At 42.3% G+C, this 20,672-nt stretch overlaps 1 protein-coding gene across 1 annotated transcript in view; it reads left to right on the forward strand.

Annotated features, from left to right (window-relative positions):
- LOC149453959 (uncharacterized) overlaps nucleotides 1–20,672 on the forward strand; it is a 67,050-nt gene that overhangs the window by 16,109 nt on the left and 30,269 nt on the right. Inside the window, exon 2 of the mRNA XM_089687993.1 lies at nucleotides 12,735–17,684. Within this exon, the coding sequence (XP_089544119.1) occupies nucleotides 12,735–17,684 (4,950 nt within the window). The remainder of the gene's footprint in view (nucleotides 1–12,734; nucleotides 17,685–20,672) is intronic.

Consider the following 20,672-nt stretch of genomic DNA (forward strand, 5'->3'; position numbering starts at 1 on the left):
TGCCTGCCAGTGCCGCCCTGCCGCCGTATATCTACAGTGGCAGGGAGGCAAGTGGTTAACCACTTAAGCTCTGGAAGATATTACCCCCTTCATGACCAGGGCAATTTTTGCTATTCTGCTCTGCACTACTTTAACTGACAATTGCTTGGTCGTGCAACACTGTACCCACATGAAATTTATATCATTAATTTTTCACATAAATAGCGATTTCTTTTAACGGTGCTTGATGATCATTCTTTTACATTATGTAAACCAGGGGTCCTTAAACTACGGCCCGCGGGCCACATGCAGCCCGCCAAGGACATTTATCCGGCCCGCAGGGCAGGGGCGTATCTGCCGCAAGGCAAGGGACCAGGGGTGTATTTGCCGCCCCCCCCTTTCCCATGGAAGAGACACGTCTGTGGGAAAGATACAGGGGCAGGACTGCCATGGCTGAGGGACCGGCTGCAGAGGAGAGCGGAGTGAAGGGCAGATCCCCGGAGCGCGCTCGGAGTGCGTGAGGGGAGGGGCCCGCTGTCAGTGTGCTGGTATCCAAGTGAAGGCCAGAAGGAGGAAGCAGAAGAGGATGAGATCAGGGGGGCGGAGCCGGCTCGCTCCTTTGCAGCCGCCGCCGGAGATCGAGGGGGAGAAGGGACACAATCACCCATCCTGGAATGATCCTGACACCATCTGGAGGAGCCGCTGCTGGACAGGTAAGTGCTTGGAGGACTGGTGCTTCCCCACTCCTGTCTCACTGTCCCCTAATACACTGCCTCCCACCTGTTCTACTTCCCTCCTCCGTCCCATTGCCCCCCATCCATCACACTGCCCCCACATGTCACCCTGCCCCACACCTGTTCCACTTCCCCCTCCTGTCCCCCACATTGTCCCACTACCACCCATCTGTCCCCACTGCCCCCCACCTGTCCCTCTGTGCTCCTCCTGTCCATCTGCCCCTCACCTGTCCCACTGCGCTCCTCCTGTCCATCTGCCCCTCTATGCTCCTCCTGTCCAGCTGCCTCGATACTGTCCCATGCCCTCTTTCCCACTGCCCCTCACTTGTCCCACTGCGTTCCTCCTGTCCATCTGCCCCTCACTTGTCCCACTGCGTTCCTCCTGTCCCACTGCCTCTCACTTGTCCTAGGGGCATATTTGCCACGAGTCAAACAAGGCATTTGCCTAGGGTGGAACTTTGCAGGGGGGTGGCATGGCGATGTAAGTATAATTGGCGTCAGTGGGAGTAATAGTGCCTCATCATTAGTGTCAGTGTGTGAGGAATAGTGCCCCCTCATTGGTGTCACTGACACCAATGAGGGGGCACTTTTCTCCCACTGACACCAATGATGGGGCACTATTCCACTGACACCAATGATGGGGCACTATGCCTCCGAGCCTCCCACTGACACCAATGATGGGGCACTTTTCCTCCCACTGACACCAATGATGGGGCACTATTCCTCCCAGTAATACCAATGATGGGGCACTATTCCTCCTACTGATACCAATGATGGGGCACTATTCCTCCCACTGATACCAATGATGGGGCACTATTCCTCCCACTGATACCAATGATGGGGCACTATTCCTCCCACTGATACCAATGATGGGACACTATTCCTCCCACTGACACCAATGATGGGGCACTTTTCCTCCCACTGACACCAATTATGGGACACTATTCCTCCTACTGATACCAATGATGGAGCACTATTCCTCCCACTGACACCAATGATGGGGCACTTTTCTTCCCACTGACACCAATTATGGGACACTATTCCTCCTACTGATACCAATGATGGGGCACTATTCCTCCCACTGACACCAATGATGGGGCACTATTAATCCCACTGATACCAATGATGGGGCACTATTCCTCCCACTGATACCAATGATGGGACACTATTCCTCCCACAGACACCAATGATGAAGCACGATTCCTCCCCACTGACACCAACGATGGGGCACTATTCCTCCCACTGATACTAATGATGGGGCACTATTCCTCCCACTGATACTAATGATGGGGCACTATTCCTCCCACTGACACCAATGATGGGGCACTATTCCTCCCACTGATACCAACGATGGGGCACTATTCCTCCCACTGATACTAATGATGGGGCACTATTCCTCCCACTGATACTAATGATGGGGCACTATTCCTCCCACTGATACCAATGATGGGGCACTATTCCTCCCACTGACACCAATGATGAAGCACGATTCCTCCCCACTGACACCAATGATGAAGCACGATTCCTCCCCACTGACACCAATGATGGGGCACTATTCCTCCCACTGACACCAATGATGGGGCACTATTCCTCCCACTGATACCAATGATGGGGCACTATTCCTCCCACTGATACCAATGATGGGGCACTATTCCTCCCACTGATACCAATGATGGGGCACTATTCCTCCCACTGATACCAATGATGGGGCACTATTCCTCCCACTGACACCAATGATAGGGCACTATTCCTCACACACTAACACTAATGATGGGGCACCATCTCATGTACTATGTCCGCAGTCTCTGGTCATCTCCTGTACCATGTCAGCAGTCTCTGGTCATCTCCTGTACTGTGTTCGCAGTCTCTGGTCATCTCCTGTACTGTGTCCGCAGTCTCTGGTCATCCCCTGTACTGTGTCCGCAGTCTCTGGTCATCTCCTGTACTGTGTCCGCAGTCTCTGGTCATCTCCTGTACTGTGTCCGCAGTCTCTGGTCATCTCCTGTACTGTGTCCGCAGTCTCTGGTCATCTCTTGTACTATGTCCGCAGTCTCTGGTCATCTCCTGTACTGTGTCCGCAGTCTTTTGTCATCTCCTGTACTATGTCCGCAGTCTCTGGTCATCTCCTGTACTGTGTCCGCAGTCTCTGGTCATCTCCTGTACTGTGTCCTCAGTCTCTGGTCATCTCCTGTACTGTGTCCGCAGTCTCTGATCATCCCCTGTACTATGTCAGCAGTCTCTGGTCATCTCCTGTACTGTGTCCGCAGTCTCTGGTCATCTCCTGTACTGTGTCCGCAGTCTCTGGTCATCTCTTGTACTGTGTCCGCAGTCTCTGGTCATCTCCTGTACTGTGTCCGCAGTCTCTGGTCATCTCCTGTACTGTCCGCAGTCTCTGATCATCCCCTGTACTATGTCAGCAGTCTCTGGTCATCTCCTGTACTGTGTCTGCATTTGTTCATAGTTTTTTTTTTTTAAACTATAGTCCAGCCTTGCTATAAAACATATCCAATAAAGAATTTTAAAAATCAAATTTCTTCATAAATTTAAGCCAAAATGTATTCTGCTACAAGTCTTTGATAAAACAAAACACACAAAAAAACAAAAAAAACCAATATGTATATGTTGATTATTTTTGTGTGAAAATTATAGCGTCTATAAACAATGGTATATATACTGAAATCTTTAAATGTATATTTATATTTTATACTAGTAACGGCAGTGATCAGCAACTTATAGTGGAGCTGTGACTGTGCGACGGGCAATTTGACATTAACTGACACTGGGTGGGAACTGACTATCTGACACTGACACTAGTACAGTCATCAGTGATAATACTATACACTGTCTCTGTACTAATGACACTGGCTGGGAAGGGGTTAGCATCTAGGGGCAATCAATTGTGCGCCTAACAATGTGGAATGTGTGAAATATGTACTGCTTTTACTAGGAGACGTGGTTGTTTTTTCTCCCTGCTTTGCAGGGGGAAAACAAACAGCTACATCACTGCTCTCTGTACAGAGCCCTGTGTTGTTACTAAACACAGGTCTCTGCACTGTGATTTGATAAGCCAATAAGCACGTCATGGCCATAAATCATTGGCCGGGACCTGCTGACCAACCTGTGCTGTACTGAATGACAGCACAGTTAGGGCAGCGGATGCGCCTCCTACCTGGAAATGCTGGATCACGTACATGTACGAGAACCAGTGCAGAGCGCCTGCCTGCCCACAATATGTAATGGTGGGCAGTCCACACCTGGTTATATAATGTAAGTGTATATGAACCTTAACTTCCCTTCTTAGCTTTTTTTTTGTCAGGATGGGCAGAGAAGACATTTTCTTTAAGAAAATCTATTCATGACAAAAATGGCTTTTGCTTCAACAGATTAAACACTACATGGTATTATATACTATATGGGTAAAAAGGTTTGGGTACACCTACCCATAATACCTTAGTGAACTTGTCGGATATATTATTCCAAAATCATGGGCATACATATGGAGTTGCAGTGAAAAGAGTATTTGTGAGGTCAGATACTGATGGTGGACAAGAAAACCTGGCTGGCAGGTGTCTAGTAGAGATAACGTTAGGGCTCTGTAAAGACATTTGTTTCTATGGAGCTGCCTCTATACACAGGGGCACAGTCAAGCTGGAACAGAAAGGGGTCTTCCCCGAACTGTAAGACTGAAGAAGCCCACTGCTGTCATGGAGAGGTATACAAGCATACGGATGGGGGAATTCTATATTAGATTAGGCTTCGAGGCTGGGCAGGGTAAAGCAATGGGTTTTAGCTTAAAGGCAACTCTGTAGCTCAATTAAGGCTCTAAATAAAACACCACTCCACTGTCCAAAACACCACTCCACTGTATAAAACACCACTCCACTGTCCAAAACACCACTCCACTGTCCAAAACACCACTCCACTGTATAAAACACCACTCCACTGTCCAAAACACCACTCCACTGTCCAAAACACCACTCCACTGTATAAAACACCACTCCACTGTCCAAAACACCACTCCACTGTCCAAAATACCACTCCACTGTCCAAAACACCACTCTATTGTCCAAAACACCACTCCACTGTCCAAAACACCTCTCCACTGTCCAAAATACCACTCCACTGTCCAAAACACCACTCTATTGTCCAAAACACCACTCCACTGTCCAAAACACCACTCCACTGTCCAAAATACCACTCCACTGTCCAAAACACCACTCTATTGTTCAAAACACCACTCCACTGTCCAAAACACCCCTCCACTGTCCAAAACACCTGTCAGGGCTCCCAGGTGTGACCAGAGGTGTGTGACTGATGCAGGGAAACGCAGACTTCAGATATGTGATAAACAATATAATTTATTAACACTAACCATACAAACATAAACGCAGTGCAATACTAAAACATAATACAGTGCAAACAAACCAACCAACCACCCACAGATAACAGTACATACAAGCAAGCGTCGTCAGGCAGGCCGGGTCAATATCAATAGGGCAGGTAGGTACAGGGGGAGCAAGCGGAGATGGGTCGGGGTCACAGGCCAGGTTCAGCAGGTAGCTAGCAGCGTAGTACAGAGGGTCAGGCAGAGGGATGGTCAGGGTCACAAGCCAGGGATCAGAACAGGTAGCAAGCAGCGTGGTACAGAGGGTCAGGCAGAGGGATGGTCAGGAGCGAGCCGGGATCAGAGCAGGAGAAGTCAGCAGCGGTTCAGATCAGGCAGGGTCAGCAAAGGAACAGAAACAGGATGCAGGACAGATACAGGGCTCAGGACAAACACAACACCAAGGCAGAGTCTGTGGGTCTGGCCATCCCTTAAATACCCCAGCATAATCAGTTCCAGGTGTTAGCTGACTGAAAGGTTGAGTCTCTGATTGCTGGGAGCACCCGCTGGCCAGCCCTGGTACTGCAGATCAAAAGGCAGGTGAGTCCCACCATTGCTGGCCAGTCCATTCCTGACAACACCACTCTATTGTCCAAAACACCACTCCACTGTCTAAAACACCACTCCACTACCCAAAACACCACTCCACTACCCAAAACACCACTCCACTGTCCAAAACACCACTCCACTGTCTAAAACACCACTCCACTACCCAAAACACCACTCCACTGTCCAAAACACCACTCCACTGTCTAAAACACCACTCCACTACCCAAAACACCACTCCACTGTCCAAAACACCACTCTACTGTCCAAAACACCACTCCACTGTCTAAAACACCACTCCACTGCCCAAAACACCACTCTACTGTCCAAAACACCACTCCACTGTCCAAAACACCACTCTACTGACGATAAATCACCACCTGAAGATTACACTTCCAGGAGAGTTGATCCTCTGGTTCCTCATGCTCTTACAGGCTCCTGCTGCTGGCCTCAGCATCACTACTGTGTCCTTGAGTGATGCAGGGGTCAGCGAGAGAAATCACTTAATACTGTGGGGGATGCAGGATTAACACCAGGCAAATCCTTGATAATAATGTATTCATTTCAGGTACTTACAGTATATAGTGCTGTCAATGTACGCAGTGCTTTACATATATATTGTACATTCACATCAGTCCCTAACCCTCAAGGGGTGTACAATGTAAGGTCCCTCATAAGAGGCATGGAGGAGCTCAGCTGTGAGGAAAGATTAGAGGAACTGAATTTAATCTCTCTGGAGAAGAGGAGATTAAGGGGGGATATGATCTCCATGTATAATACATAAGGGGGGATATGATCACCATGTATAATACATAAGGGGGGATATGATCTCCATGTATAATACATAAGGGGGGATATGATCTCCATGTATAATACATAAGGGGGGATATGATCACCATGTATAATACATAAGGGGGGGATATGATCTCCATGTATAATACATAAGGGGGGATATGATCTCCATGTATAATACATAAGGGAGGATATGATCTCCATGTATAATACATAAGGGGGATATGATCTCCATGTATAATACATAAGGGGGGATATGATCACCATGTATAATACATAAGGGAGGATATGATCACCATGTATAGTACATAAGGGGGATATGATCACCATGTATAATACATAAGGGGGGATATGATCTCCATGTATAATACATAAGGGGGGATATGATCACCATGTATAATACATAAGGGGGGATATGATCACCATGTATAATACATAAGGGGGATATGATCTCCATGTATTATACATAAGGGGGGATATGATCTCCATGTATAATACATAAGGGGGGATATGATCTCCATGTATAATACATAAGGGGGGATATGATCTCCATGTATAATACATAAGGGGGGATATGATCTCCATGTATAATACATAAGGGGAGATATGATCACCATGTATAATACATAAGGGGGGATATGATCACCATGTATAATACATAAGGGGGATATGATCTCCATGTATAATACATAAGGGGGGATATGATCTCCATGTATAATACATAAGGGGGGATATGATCTCCATGTATAATACATAAGGGGGATATGATCACTATGTATAATACATAAGGGGGGATATAATCTCCATGTATAATACATAAGGGGGGATATGATCTCCATGTATAATACATAAAGGGGGATATGATCTCCATGTATAATATATAAGGGGGGGATATGATCTCCATGTATAATACATAAGGGGGGATATGATCTCCATGTATAATAAATAAGGGGGGATATAATCTCCATGTATAATACATAAGGGGGATATGATCTCCATGTATAATACATAAGGGGAGATATGATCACCATGTATAATACATAAGGGGGGATATGATCTCCATGTATAATACATAAGGGGGGATATGATCACCATGTATAATACATAAGGGGGGATATGATCTCCATGTATAATACATAAGGGGGGGTATGATCTCCATGTATAATATATAAGGGGGGATATGATCTCCATGTATAATACATAAGGGGGATATGATCTCCATGTATAATACATAAGGGGAGATATGATCACCATGTATAATACATAAGGGGGGATATGATCTCCATGTATAATACATAAGGGGGGATATGATCTCCATGTATAATACATAAGGGGGGATATGATCCCCATGTATAATACATAAGGGGGGATATGATCTCCTTGTATAATACATAAGGGGGATATGATCTCCATGTATAATACATAAGGGGGGATATGATCTCCATGTATAATACATAAGGGGGGATATGATATCCATGTATAATACATAAGGGGGGATATGATCTCCATATATAATACATAAGGGGTGATATGATCACCATGTATAATACATAAGGGGGGTATGATCTCCACGTATAATACATAAGGGGGGATATGATCTCCATGTATAATACATAAGGGGGATATGATCTCCATGTATAATACATAAGGGGGGATATGATCTCCATGTATAATACATAAGGGGGATATGATCACCATGTATAATACATAAGGGGGGATATGATCTCCATGTATAATACATAAGGGGGATATGATCTCCATGTATAATACATAAGGGGGGATATGATCACCATGTATAATACATAAGGGGGGATATGATCTCCATGTATAATACATAAGGGGAGCATATGATCTCCATGTATAATACATAAGGGGGGATATGATCTCCATGTATAATACATAAGGGGGGGATATGATCTCCATGTATAATACATAAGGGGGGATATGATCCCCATGTATAATACATAAGGGGGGATATGATCTCCATGTATAATACATAAGGGGGGATATGATCTCCATGTATAATACATAAGGGGGGGTATGATCTCCATGTATAAATACATCAGTGGTTCATATAGTGAACTCGGTGTAGTTATTCACCCTGAGGTCATCACAGAGGACAAGGGGGCTCTCTTTATGTCTGGAGGAAAAGAAATGTAATCTCCAAACACGGAAAGGTTTCTTCACAGTGAGAGCTGTGAGAATGTGGAATAGACTCCCTCAAGAGTTGGTTCTGGCCAGCTCAGTGGATTGCTGTAGGAAAGTCCTGGATTGTTTCTTGGATACACAGAATATAACTGGATATAACATTTATAGGTAAAGTTGATGCAGGGAATATCTGATTGCCTCTCGGGGGATCAGGAAGGAATTTTTTCCCAGCAGGAGCAAATTGGATCATGCTTTGCTGGTTTTTTGCCTTCCTCTGGATCAACTGTGGGTGTAGGATTATAACTTTTTTTTCTATGGTTTAACTGATTTTTTTTGGGGGGAATGCATGCTCAGAGGGAAATTTGGGAGGTAGACGATTTCTGCTAATAGTGTGGATTTTGGTAGGGAGTGGATTTGAGCTGGGAGTAGGGTGGGTGGTATTTGTACTGGGAGAAGGGGAATTTTTGCTTTGGGGAGAATTCTGGCTTGCAAAGGGAATTTACTGTATGCTTGGGGTCGGTGTGCAGATTAGTGCTCAAATTTTTTTTAGGAGAAGTTTTTTTTGCTGACACATAACGATCATACCTTTTGGGGAAAGGGGGCGCCATTTGGCATCTTTGACCTGGGTGCTAGATGACCTTGTCCCGACACTGGTGACAGGTTAGTATAAGACTGGCAAGGTGGTAGGGATCAGGGGCGGACTGACCATTTGGAAACTCGGGCACTGCCCGAGGACCCAGGGTCAGTAGGGGGCCCCATGAGATGCCCCTGGTACCTTTTTCATAGGCTTTTTTAAGTTTGGGCAAGGACACAGGGGCCCCATGATCCCCTATTGCCCGGGGGCCCCATGAGTTGTCAGTCCGCCCCTGGTAGGGATTAACACATGCAGTTGAGGGATAGTAAAAAGGTATGAGGGATGTACGTTACTGGCAAGTGAGCATGCAGGGCACCACTCCTCCGGACAAAGCGAATTGCGGCTCCTGGTACCCAGCCACTTTGAGTGGCTGAAGTACCACGTAATCGCTATGCAATCACGTGATCACAATGTACACACAACTATTATGAATGGGTTTCATTCATAGCAGCTGCGCTTGGTATTGTGATGCTTTTGATTGGCCCGCAGCTATCACATGATACCTGAGCCAATCACAGCACCCTGCATCATGAGATAGCTGTGGGCCAATCACAGTACACAATAGCAATCACAGATGTTCAACACATTGCTGTTACAGTGATCATCACCCCCCCAGATTGGTACAGTGTCACTATGGTGACACTGAACTATTCTGATGAAAGAATGTAAAAAAAAAGTTAGTAAAAAATTATTTACATTTCTTTTCAACATACTGTCACCAGTCAGTATCCCTGATCACCGCCACACCAATCATATGATGATGCTTTCAAAATAGAGAAAACATTTATATTGTTTACACATTGGGTCAGGAATAATATTGTTTATTTATATTTATTCATGCTTATGTATGTGTCATGTGATTTACTCATCATTTTTTTTGCTCACCTAATATGTATTGAGTCACGTTATCACATTTATTCCATTTTTTCCATTTGCTTTTTTATTTTTGTACATACATTTTTTGGGTCATATTGCTTGGCTCATTAGTCATCATGGGGGTTGTTTTTTTTTGGGTAGCGCAGCATCCTTTTCTCACAATTTTTTTGACACTATTGGTATCATAGGTAGGTGCTAGCAGCCATCCAGATTTTGGTTTTGGTTTTTTGGGGGGGAATATATATATATTTCTTATGAGGATGCTGTATTTTCCTGTTGACAGTATGTATAAAAAAACACATTTTATTTAGTTTCTTCATTTTCTAAAAAATTTTAAGAAAAAAATTACAACTACAAAAAAATCACCATACCTCTTACTAAGTACTTCAGACGGTCTACTTTCCAGAAAGGGATCATTTGGGGTTTTTTTGCACTGTCCTGGTGTTTTAGGGCCTGTCAGTACATCAGGATTAATCATATTTTAAATATATATATCATAGTTTGTAAACACTATAACTTTCACACAAATCCATACACGTATTGGGATTTTTTTTCACCAAATACATGGAGCAGAATACATTTTGGTCTAAATTTATGAAGAAATTTGATTTTATTGGATATGTATTATAACAGAAAATAGAAAATATATATTTTTTTAAAATTTAGTTTTTTTATTGCAAACAATAAAAAGTCCAGTAGTGATCAATACCACCTGAAGAAATTATTATATATATTTCATCTGGGTACAGTGTTGCATGACCGCAAAATGGCCAGTTAAAGTAGCACAGTGCTGAAAAGCAAAAAATGGCTTGGTAATGAATTGAATAGGGGCACACCACAACCGTCCTGCAACCACATGCATGCGGTGTTTTTTAGGGGTTAACACAAGTGGTGAGGAGGCAACAGTCCTCAATGCCTGTCCAGCACCCTCTCAAAAGCAAATAACCAAGGATAGCTCTTCAGAGAGCCACTTCTAGTGTAAAAGTGCATTAAGTTTAATGTCTCGAATTGCGGCTCCTGGTACCCAGCCACTTTGAGCAGCTGAAGTATCATGTAATCGCTATGTAATCACATGATCACAATGTACACACAACTGTTATGAATGGGTTTCATTCATAGCAGCTGCGCTTGGTATTGTGATGCTTTTGATTGGCCCACAGCTATCACATGATACCTGAGCCAATAACAGTGAGGTGAGGAGGCAACAGTGCATTAAGTTTAATGTATCTGGTCATTTTGCAAGCTTTTTTTTATTTTGAGCATTTGCACAGTCATTTTTGCGTCTTTTTGTGGTCATCTGAAGTTTGAACATTTTTAAAAAATTATTTTTATGCAGTGGAAAGCTAGTTACTAGGTAAAAGAAATGCGTGATGTGTGCTTTTTTTTGCATTTTTTTCAAGAACTTCCATTGACGTTTACTGGGGCCAAAAATGCTTGAAGCTTGAACCTTGCTACAGGGCGGCAGGGCTGCGCAAAATTACATATATATATAAATATATGTGATTTTGCATTTCTGGGTAGGGGGTGCCCATAGGTGGCTTCAGCTGTCAATCATCGGGTCCCGGCCAGAGATTCCCCGCCAGGACCCAGCGATCACCAAGGAAGAGTGAAAGGGGAGAAGTCTGTGTGTAAAAAATACACATCTCTCCCCTGTCAGCACCAGCAGAGCAGAGTAATACAAAGCAGCTTGTTTCCCTAGTAAAACAGCACACAGTTAACCCTTTGATCACCCCAGATGTTAACCTCTTCCTGCCCAGTGCCATTAGTACAGTGTCAGTGCTTTTTATTAGCACTGAACACTGTATTAGTGTCATTGGGATGTCAGTGGCAGTTAATTAGTTTCCCCAAAGTGTCAGATTGCCCGCCGCAGTCCCACAGTAATGCAATAAGTCAATGATCGGCACCATTACTAGTATTAAAAAAAAATCCAATATATATACCGCCATTTGTAGACTCTATAACTTTCACGTAAATCGAGTAATTTACATGTACTGGGATTTTTTTCTAGCAAAAACATGGGGCAAAATACATTTTGGGCTAAATGTATGATGAAATTGGATTTTTTAAATTTTTTTACTGGATATATTTTATAGCAAAAAATCTAAAATATAGTTTTTTTTCAAAATTGTCAGTCTTTTTTTGCTTATAGTGCAAAACAAAAAATTGCAGATGTGATCAATTAACACTGAAACAAAGTTCTATTCGTGAGAAAAAAAGACATAAATTTCATTTGGGTGCAGCATTGAATGACCGCACAATTGTCAGTTAAAGTAGCGCAGCGCTGTATTGCAAAAAATGACCTGGTCAGGATGGGGGGTAGATCCTCTGGAGGGCAAGTGGTTAACAGTAGCAATCAATACCAAGCTGCAGCTTTTGGGGTGAGCAAGTTATTTTCTCAAACTAAAGTAGGAAAAGACTCAAGACCAAAAGAGAGATACAACCTTGCAACTACACAAAGCACTTGTAGGAACCGTCCATGAATATGCAATTCAGTTTTTTGTGCCAGTTTGCAAAAGGATTGTAGTGGAACTTAAAAAACTGCAGAGAAGGACAAATACATTAGCAGTATGGATAATCTCAACCATTAGGCAAGATTGAATAAGGTGAACTATTTATACATGTTTTATGTTTACTTTTACAGAAACATCGAGTACAGATTATACGTCGCCTGTAACTAGTCCATCAGCTAATGAAGATGCATCAACTGTGACCGATACCCCTTCTTTAACTGGTTCATCAACTAATGAAGATGCATCAACTGTGACCGATACCTCATCTTTAACTGGTTCACCAACTAATGAAGATGCATCAACTGTGACCGATACCTCATCTTTAACTGGTTCACCAACTAATGAAGATGCATCAACTGTGACCGATACCCCTTCTTTAACTGGTTCATCAACTAATGAAGATGCATCAACTGTGACCGATACCTCATCTTTAACTGGTTCATCAACTAATGAAGATGCATCAACTGTGACCGATACCCCTTCTTTAACTGGTTCATCAACTAATGAAGATGCATCAACTGTGACCGATACCCCATCTTTAACTGGTTCACCAACTAATGAAGATGCATCAACTGTGACCGATACCTCATCTTTAACTGGTTCACCAACTAATGAAGATGCATCAACTGTGACCGATACCCCTTCTTTAACTGGTTCATCAACTAATGAAGATGCATCAACTGTGGCCGATACCTCATCTTTAACTGGTTCATCAACTAATGAAGATGCATCAACTGTGACCGATACCTCATCTTTAACTGGTTCATCAACTAATGAAGATGCATCAACTGTGACCGATACCTCATCTTTAACTGGTTCACCAACTAATGAAGATGCATCAACTGTGACCGATACCCCTTCTTTAACTGGTTCATCAACTAATGAAGATGCATCAACTGTGACCGATACCTCATCTTTAACTGGTTCACCAACTAATGAAGATGCATCAACTGTGACCGATACCTCATCTTTAACTGGTTCATCAACTAATGAAGATGCATCAACTGTGACCGATACCTCATCTTTAACTGGTTCATCAACTAATGAAGATGCATCAACTGTGACCGATACCTCATCTTTAACTGGTTCACCAACTAATGAAGATGCATCAACTGTGACCGATACCCCTTCTTTAACTGGTTCATCAACTAATGAAGATGCATCAACTGTGACCGATACCTCATCTTTAACTGGTTCACCAACTAATGAAGATGCATCAACTGTGACCGATACCTCATCTTTAACTGGTTCACCAACTAATGAAGATGCATCAACTGTGACCGATACCTCATCTTTAACTGGTTCACCAACTAATGAAGATGCATCAACTGTGACCGATACCCCTTCTTTAACTGGTTCATCAACTAATGAAGATGCATCAACTGTGACCGATACCTCATCTTTAACTGGTTCATCAACTAATGAAGATGCATCAACTGTGACCGATACCTCATCTTTAACTGGTTCATCAACTAATGAAGATGCATCAACTGTGACCGATACCTCATCTTTAACTGGTTCACCAACTAATGAAGATGCATCAACTGTGACCGATACCTCATCTTTAACTGGTTCATCAACTAATGAAGATACATCAACTGTGGCCGATACCTCATCTGTAACTGGTTCATCAGCTAATGAAGATGCATCAACTGTGACCGATACCTCATCTGTATCTGATTCATCAACTAATGAAGATACATCAACTGTGGCCGATACCTCCTCTATAACTGATACATCAACTGTGGCCGATACCTCATCTGTAACTGATTCATCAACTAATGAAGATGCATCAACTGTGACCGATACCTCATCTTTAACTGATTCATCAACTAATGAAGATGCATCAACTGTGGCAGTTACCTCATCTGTAACTGATTCATCAACTAATGAAGATGCATCAACTGTGGCCGACACCTCATCTGTAACTGATTCATCAACTAATGAAGATGCATCAACTGTGGCCGACACCTCATCTGTAACTGATTCATCAACTAATGAAGATGCATCAACTGTGGCCGACACCTCATCTGTAACTGATTCATCAACTAATGAAGATGCATCAACTGTGACGGATACCTCATCTGTAACTGATGCATCAACTAATGAAGATGAATCAACTGTGGCCGACACCTCATCTGTAACTGATTCATCAACTAATGAAGATGCATCAACTGTGGCCGACACCTCATCTGTAACTGATTCATCAACTAATGAAGATGCATCAACTGTGGCCGATACCTCATCTGTAAGGGATTCATCAACTAATGAAGATGCATCAACTGTGGCCGACACCTCACCTGTAACTGATTCCACAACTAATGAAGATGCATCAACTGTGGCCGATACCTCATCTGTAACTGATTCATCAACTAATGAAGATGCATCAACTGTGGCCGACACCTCATCTGTAACTGATTCATCAACTAATGAAGATGCATCAACTGTGGCCGATACCTCATCTGTAACTGATTCCACAACTAATGAAGATGCATCAACTGTGGCCGATACCTCATCTGTAACTGATTCATCAACTAATGAAGATGCATCAACTGTGACCGATACCTCATCTGTAACTGATTCATCAACTAATGAAGATGCATCAACTGTGGCAGTTACCTCATCTGTAACTGATTCATCAACTAATGAAGATGCATCAACTGTGGCCGATACCTCATCTGTAACTGATTCATCAACTAATGAAGATGCATCAACTATCGCCGATACCACATCAGTAACTGATTCATCAACTAATGAAGATGCATCAACTGTGGCCGATACCTCATCTGTAACTGATACATCAACTAATGAAGATACATCAACTGTGGCCGATACCTCCTCTATAACTGATACATCTACTAATGAAGATACAACAACTGTGGCAGATACCTCATCCATACCTGATACATCAACTAATGAAGATGCATCAACTGTGACCGATACCTCATCTGTAACTGATCTGTTAACTAGTGAGGATACAAGTGTGACCATTACCTCTGTAAGTGATTTACCAACTGATGACGGTACAACTGTGACTTCTACCTCATCTGGACCAGATTCATCAACTGTGATTGGTACCCAATCTATAACAGGTACATCAAATGAGGAACTTACATCAGTGAGTGATACTTTACCAACTGCAACTGCTACCTCTGCTGTATTAGATACATCAATTGATGCAGATACATCAACTGTAAGTGACTCATCAGAAGCACAAACATCTCTTGTAAGTGACCAGACAGGAGCAACAGTAACAATTCTTCAAACGTCTTCTTCAAACGATCAAACGTTGGGCATAAGTTCTCCAGAAACTGGAACAACAGAAGAAATACCCTCTGTAACTGGTGTTACAGAAACTGAAACACCTACATTGACTGGAACAGCTGAAGAAACATCCCCTGTATCTCACATAACAGAATCTGAAACACCTGGAAATACTGCCACAGAATCAGTAGCACCTTCTTTAGCTGGACCAACCTCAGATACTTCCCAAGTAACTGACACACCAGAACCTGAAACAAGTCCATCAAGTGGAACAACGGAAGACGTCTCTACTATAACTAATACTATGGAATCTGAAACATCTTCTGTAGCTGGAACAACTAAAGAAGTGTCACAGGAAACTCATACAATAACACCAGCAGCATCTGGGACAACCATTGTGACAATATCTGGAACAGTAGAAACAACTGTAGAGTCCTCACCAGCTACCGACATAACAGAATCTAAAACAGCTGGGGTATCAACAGAAACTGTAGATGTAACAGATATAACAGGACATTTATCATCTCCAGCAGATGGAACAACAGTAGAATCTTCACCAGCAACTGATACAACAGATCCTGAAACAGCTCAAACAGCAGAAACCTCACCTGTAACTGATACTTTAGGACCTGAAACAGCTGGGGTAACAGCAAACCCCTCTCCAGCAACTGATACAACAGATCCTGAAACAGCTCAAACTGCAGAAACCTCACCTGTAACTGATACAATAGGACCTGAAACAGCTGGGGTAACAGCAAACCCCTCTCCAGCTACTGATACAGTAGATCCTGAAACAGCTCAAACTGCAGAAACCTCACCTGTAACTAATACTTTAGGACCTGAAATATCTGAAGCAACAGCTCAACCTTCTCCAGCTACTGATACAACAGATCCTGAAACAGCTCAAACTGCAGAAACCTCACCTGTATCTGATACAATAGGACCTGAAACAGCTGGGGTAACAGCAAACCCCTCTCCAGCTACTGATACAACAGATCCCGAAACAGCTCAAACTGCAGAAACCTCACCTGTAACTGATACAATAGGACCTGAAACAGCTGGGGTAACAGCAAACCCCTCTCCAGCTACTGATACAACAGATCACGAAACAGCTCAAACTGCAGAAACCTCATCCGTAACTAATACTTTAGAACCTGAAATATCTGGAACAACAGCTCAACCTTCTCCAGCTACTGATACAACAGATCCTAACACAGCTCAATCAGCAGAAACCCCACCTGTGAGCAATACTTTAGAACCCGAAATATCTGAAGCAACAGCTCAACCTTCTCCAGCTACTGATGCAACAGATCCTAACACAGCTCAATCAGCAGAAACCCCACCTGTAAGTAATACTCTAGAACCCGAAATATCTGGAGCAACAGAACAACCTTCTCCAGCTACTGATACAACAGATCCTAACACAGCTCAATCAGCAGAAACCCCACCTGTAAGCAACACTTTAGAACCTGAAATATCTGAAGCAACAGCTCAACCTTCTCCAGCTACTGATGCAACAGATCCTAACACAGCTCAATCAGCAGAAACCCCACCTGTAAGCAATACTTTGGAACCCGAAATATCTGGAGCAACAGAACAACCTTCTCCAGCTACTGATGCAACAGATGCTAACACACCTCCAGATTCTCAGACATCTCCAAAAGCAGAAGTTACAACAGAAATCAATCCTACAACAGTGCCTGAAATACAAACCACTGAAGCAAAACCAACTTCCACTGTGCAACCTACCACCACAACTACCACCACGGTTGTCACCACAAGCTCTCCTACCACCAGGAACCCTGCAGCACCAACCCGTAAGTGCATGTTTATATTCTGTTTCATATTTTTGGATAGCATTAGTTCAAGCAAAGTGAAATATGTTATAAATCTTGAATTAGTGGAGTTCTCCCGGAAGGCAATACATTTTTAATTTTTATGGAGGGAGGTATTCCAGTGAATTAAAACAATAAAATAAATGAAAAGGATTAGTTGTTAGAGGGCTGTCTTGCGGTAAACACCTGTTCAATTTATGGACGCATGCTATTGTAATAAACAGGATTTTTCTAAGTCACCTTATGGTTACACTCATACCTAAGTGTCACATTTTTAAGTGTTTTTTCAAGCGTTTTTGGAGCAGAATTGGACGTTTGCAGCATTTTTCAGGCGTCTTTTCAGGTATTTTTAAACTAAGCATTTGGAGTGCTGCTGAAAAAGGGATGGATACCTGTTTTTTGAACAGAAAATGAGCAACAAATCTCTTGAAAAAACACTCATGTCACACTTTTCCATCGAAGTCTATGAGGACAAAAATGCTCAATTCTGCCTGAAAAGTAGCTCGTGTATTTCTTTTAGTGACAGGCGCTATTCTAGAAGCGACTGTGAACAAGGGCTATTGAAAACAAAATGTTTTTGCTTGTTGAGCGTTTCTGAGCTTTGAGTTACAAGCTGCAAAATGTCCAAGTGTGAACAGGGCCTGAAGAGTATTTCCATTTTTGAAGCCAGATTGGGATAACACCTACTTTATATTTGTTATGTTTCCATTTACAAAATAAAACCTAAAAAAAAGATTACATTTCAGCTTGCCCATTTTAGATGCTCTTTTCTGAAAATTCTGGCAAGGAAAACCTCTATTTAGTTCTCCTTAAAGGGGCCTGAAAGGTATGTCTACCATAGTTAACTCTGTCTAGAGGCAGATATATCATAAGTAGCACTACATTTTATTATTATTAATATGATTAGGATTTATAAAGCACCAACAGTTTGTGCAGCACTTTACAGTGGGACAGTACAATCACAGTTCACAGTTCAATACAGAAGGAATAGGAGGGCCTTGCTCATGGAGCTTACAATCTAAAGTAGTCTCTCAGCCAGGGTGCCTTGAGGTTTTTTCATGGGTGCCTTGGGAAAATGTCTTAAAGTTGCCCAAAACTTGTATACAAGCCAGCAGGTGGAAGAAGCCTGACTTTTAGTTACACAAAGCCACAGGTTTTCATTGTGCACTGTTGCAACCTCCTACCCACCAGCGTCCTGACAACCAATGACATCATCAGTTGATAATGAGGATGTCAGCTGCCTGAACAGCATCTTTGTTTGAATCTCCCCTAGTTTTTACATTTTAGAATGGGGTGCCTTGAGATTGTCCATAATTTTGAAGGGTGCCTCGGGGCTGTCCATAAGTTTAGAGGGTGCCTTATAAATTGTCCATAATTTTAGAGGGTGCCTTGAAATTGTCCATAATTTTAAAGAGTGCCTTGAAATTGTCCATAATTTTAGAGGGTGGCTTGAAATTGTCCATAATTTTAAAGAGTGCCTTGAAATTGTCCATAATTTTAGAGGGTGGCTTGAAATTGTCCATAATTTTAGAAGGTGCCTTGAAATTGTCCATAATTTTAGAGGGTAGATTGAAATTGTCCACAATTTTAAAGAGTGCCTTGAAATTGTCCATAATTTTAGAGGGTGGCTTGAAATTGTCCATAATTTTAGAGGGTAACTTGAAATTGTCCATAATTTTAGAGGGTGGCTTGAAATTGTCCATAATTTTAAAGGGTGCCTTGAAATTGTCCATCATTTTAGAGGGTGGCTTGAAATTGTCCATCATTTTAGAGGGTGGCTTGAAATTGTCCATCATTTTAGAGGGTGGCTTGAAATTGTCCATCATTTTAGAGGGTGCCTTGAAATTGCCCATAATTTTAAAGAGTGCCTTGAAATTGTCCATAATTGTAGAGGGTGCCCTGAAATTGTCCATCATTTTAGAGGGTGGATTGAAATTGTCCATAATTTTAGAGAGTGCCTTGAAATTGTCCATAATTTTAAAGAGTGCCTTGAAATTGTCCATAATTTTAGAGGGTAGCTTGAAATTGTCCATAATTTTAGAGGGTGGCTTGAAATTGTCCATCATTTTAAAGGGTGCCTTGAAATTGTCCATCATTTTAGAGGGTGGCTTGAAATTGTCCATCATTTTAGAGGGTGGCTTGAAATTGTCCATCATTTTAGAGGGTGCCTTGAAATTGTCCATCATTTTAGAGGGTGCCTTGAAATTGTCCATAATTTTAGAGGGTGCCTTGAAATTGTCTATCATTTTAGAGGGTGGCCTGAAATTGTCCATCATTTTAGAGGGTGCCTTGAAATTGTCCATAATTTTAGAGGGTGCGTTAAAATTGTCCATAATTTTAAAGGTTGCCTTGAAATTGTCCACAATTTTAGAGGGTGGCTTGAAATTGTCCATAATTTTAAAGGATGCCTTGAAATTGTCCATAACTTTAGAGGTTGCCTTGAAATTGTCCATAATTTTAGAAGGTGGCTTGAAATTGTCCATAATATTAAAGGGTGCCTTGAAATTGTTCATCATTTTAGAGGGTGGCTTGAAATTGTCCATAATTTTAGAAGGTGGCTTGAAATTGTCCATAATTTTAAAGGGTGCCTTGAAATTGTCCATCATTTTAGAGGGTGGATTGAAATTGTCAATAATTTTAGAGGTTGCCTTGAAATTGTCCATAATATTAAAGGGTGCCTTGAAATTGTTCATCATTTTAGAGGGTGACTTGAAATTGTCCATAATTTTAGAAGGTGGCTTGAAATTTTCCATAATTTTAAAGGGTGCCTTGAAATTGTCCATCATTTTTAAGGGTGCCTTGATATTGTCCATCATTTTAGAGGGTGCCTTAAAATTGTCCATCATTTTAGAGGGTGCCTTGAAATTGTTCATCATTTTAGAGGGTGCCTTGAAATTGTCCATAATTTTAGAGGGTGCCTTGAAATTGTCCATAATTTTAGAGGTTGCCTTGAAATTGTCCACAATTTTA

Source organism: Staurois parvus, unplaced genomic scaffold, assembly GCF_062004578.1.
Source record: "Staurois parvus isolate SC_StPar_1 unplaced genomic scaffold, SC_StPar_1.0 ptg000444l, whole genome shotgun sequence".
Taxonomy (NCBI): Eukaryota; Metazoa; Chordata; class Amphibia; order Anura; family Ranidae; genus Staurois; species Staurois parvus.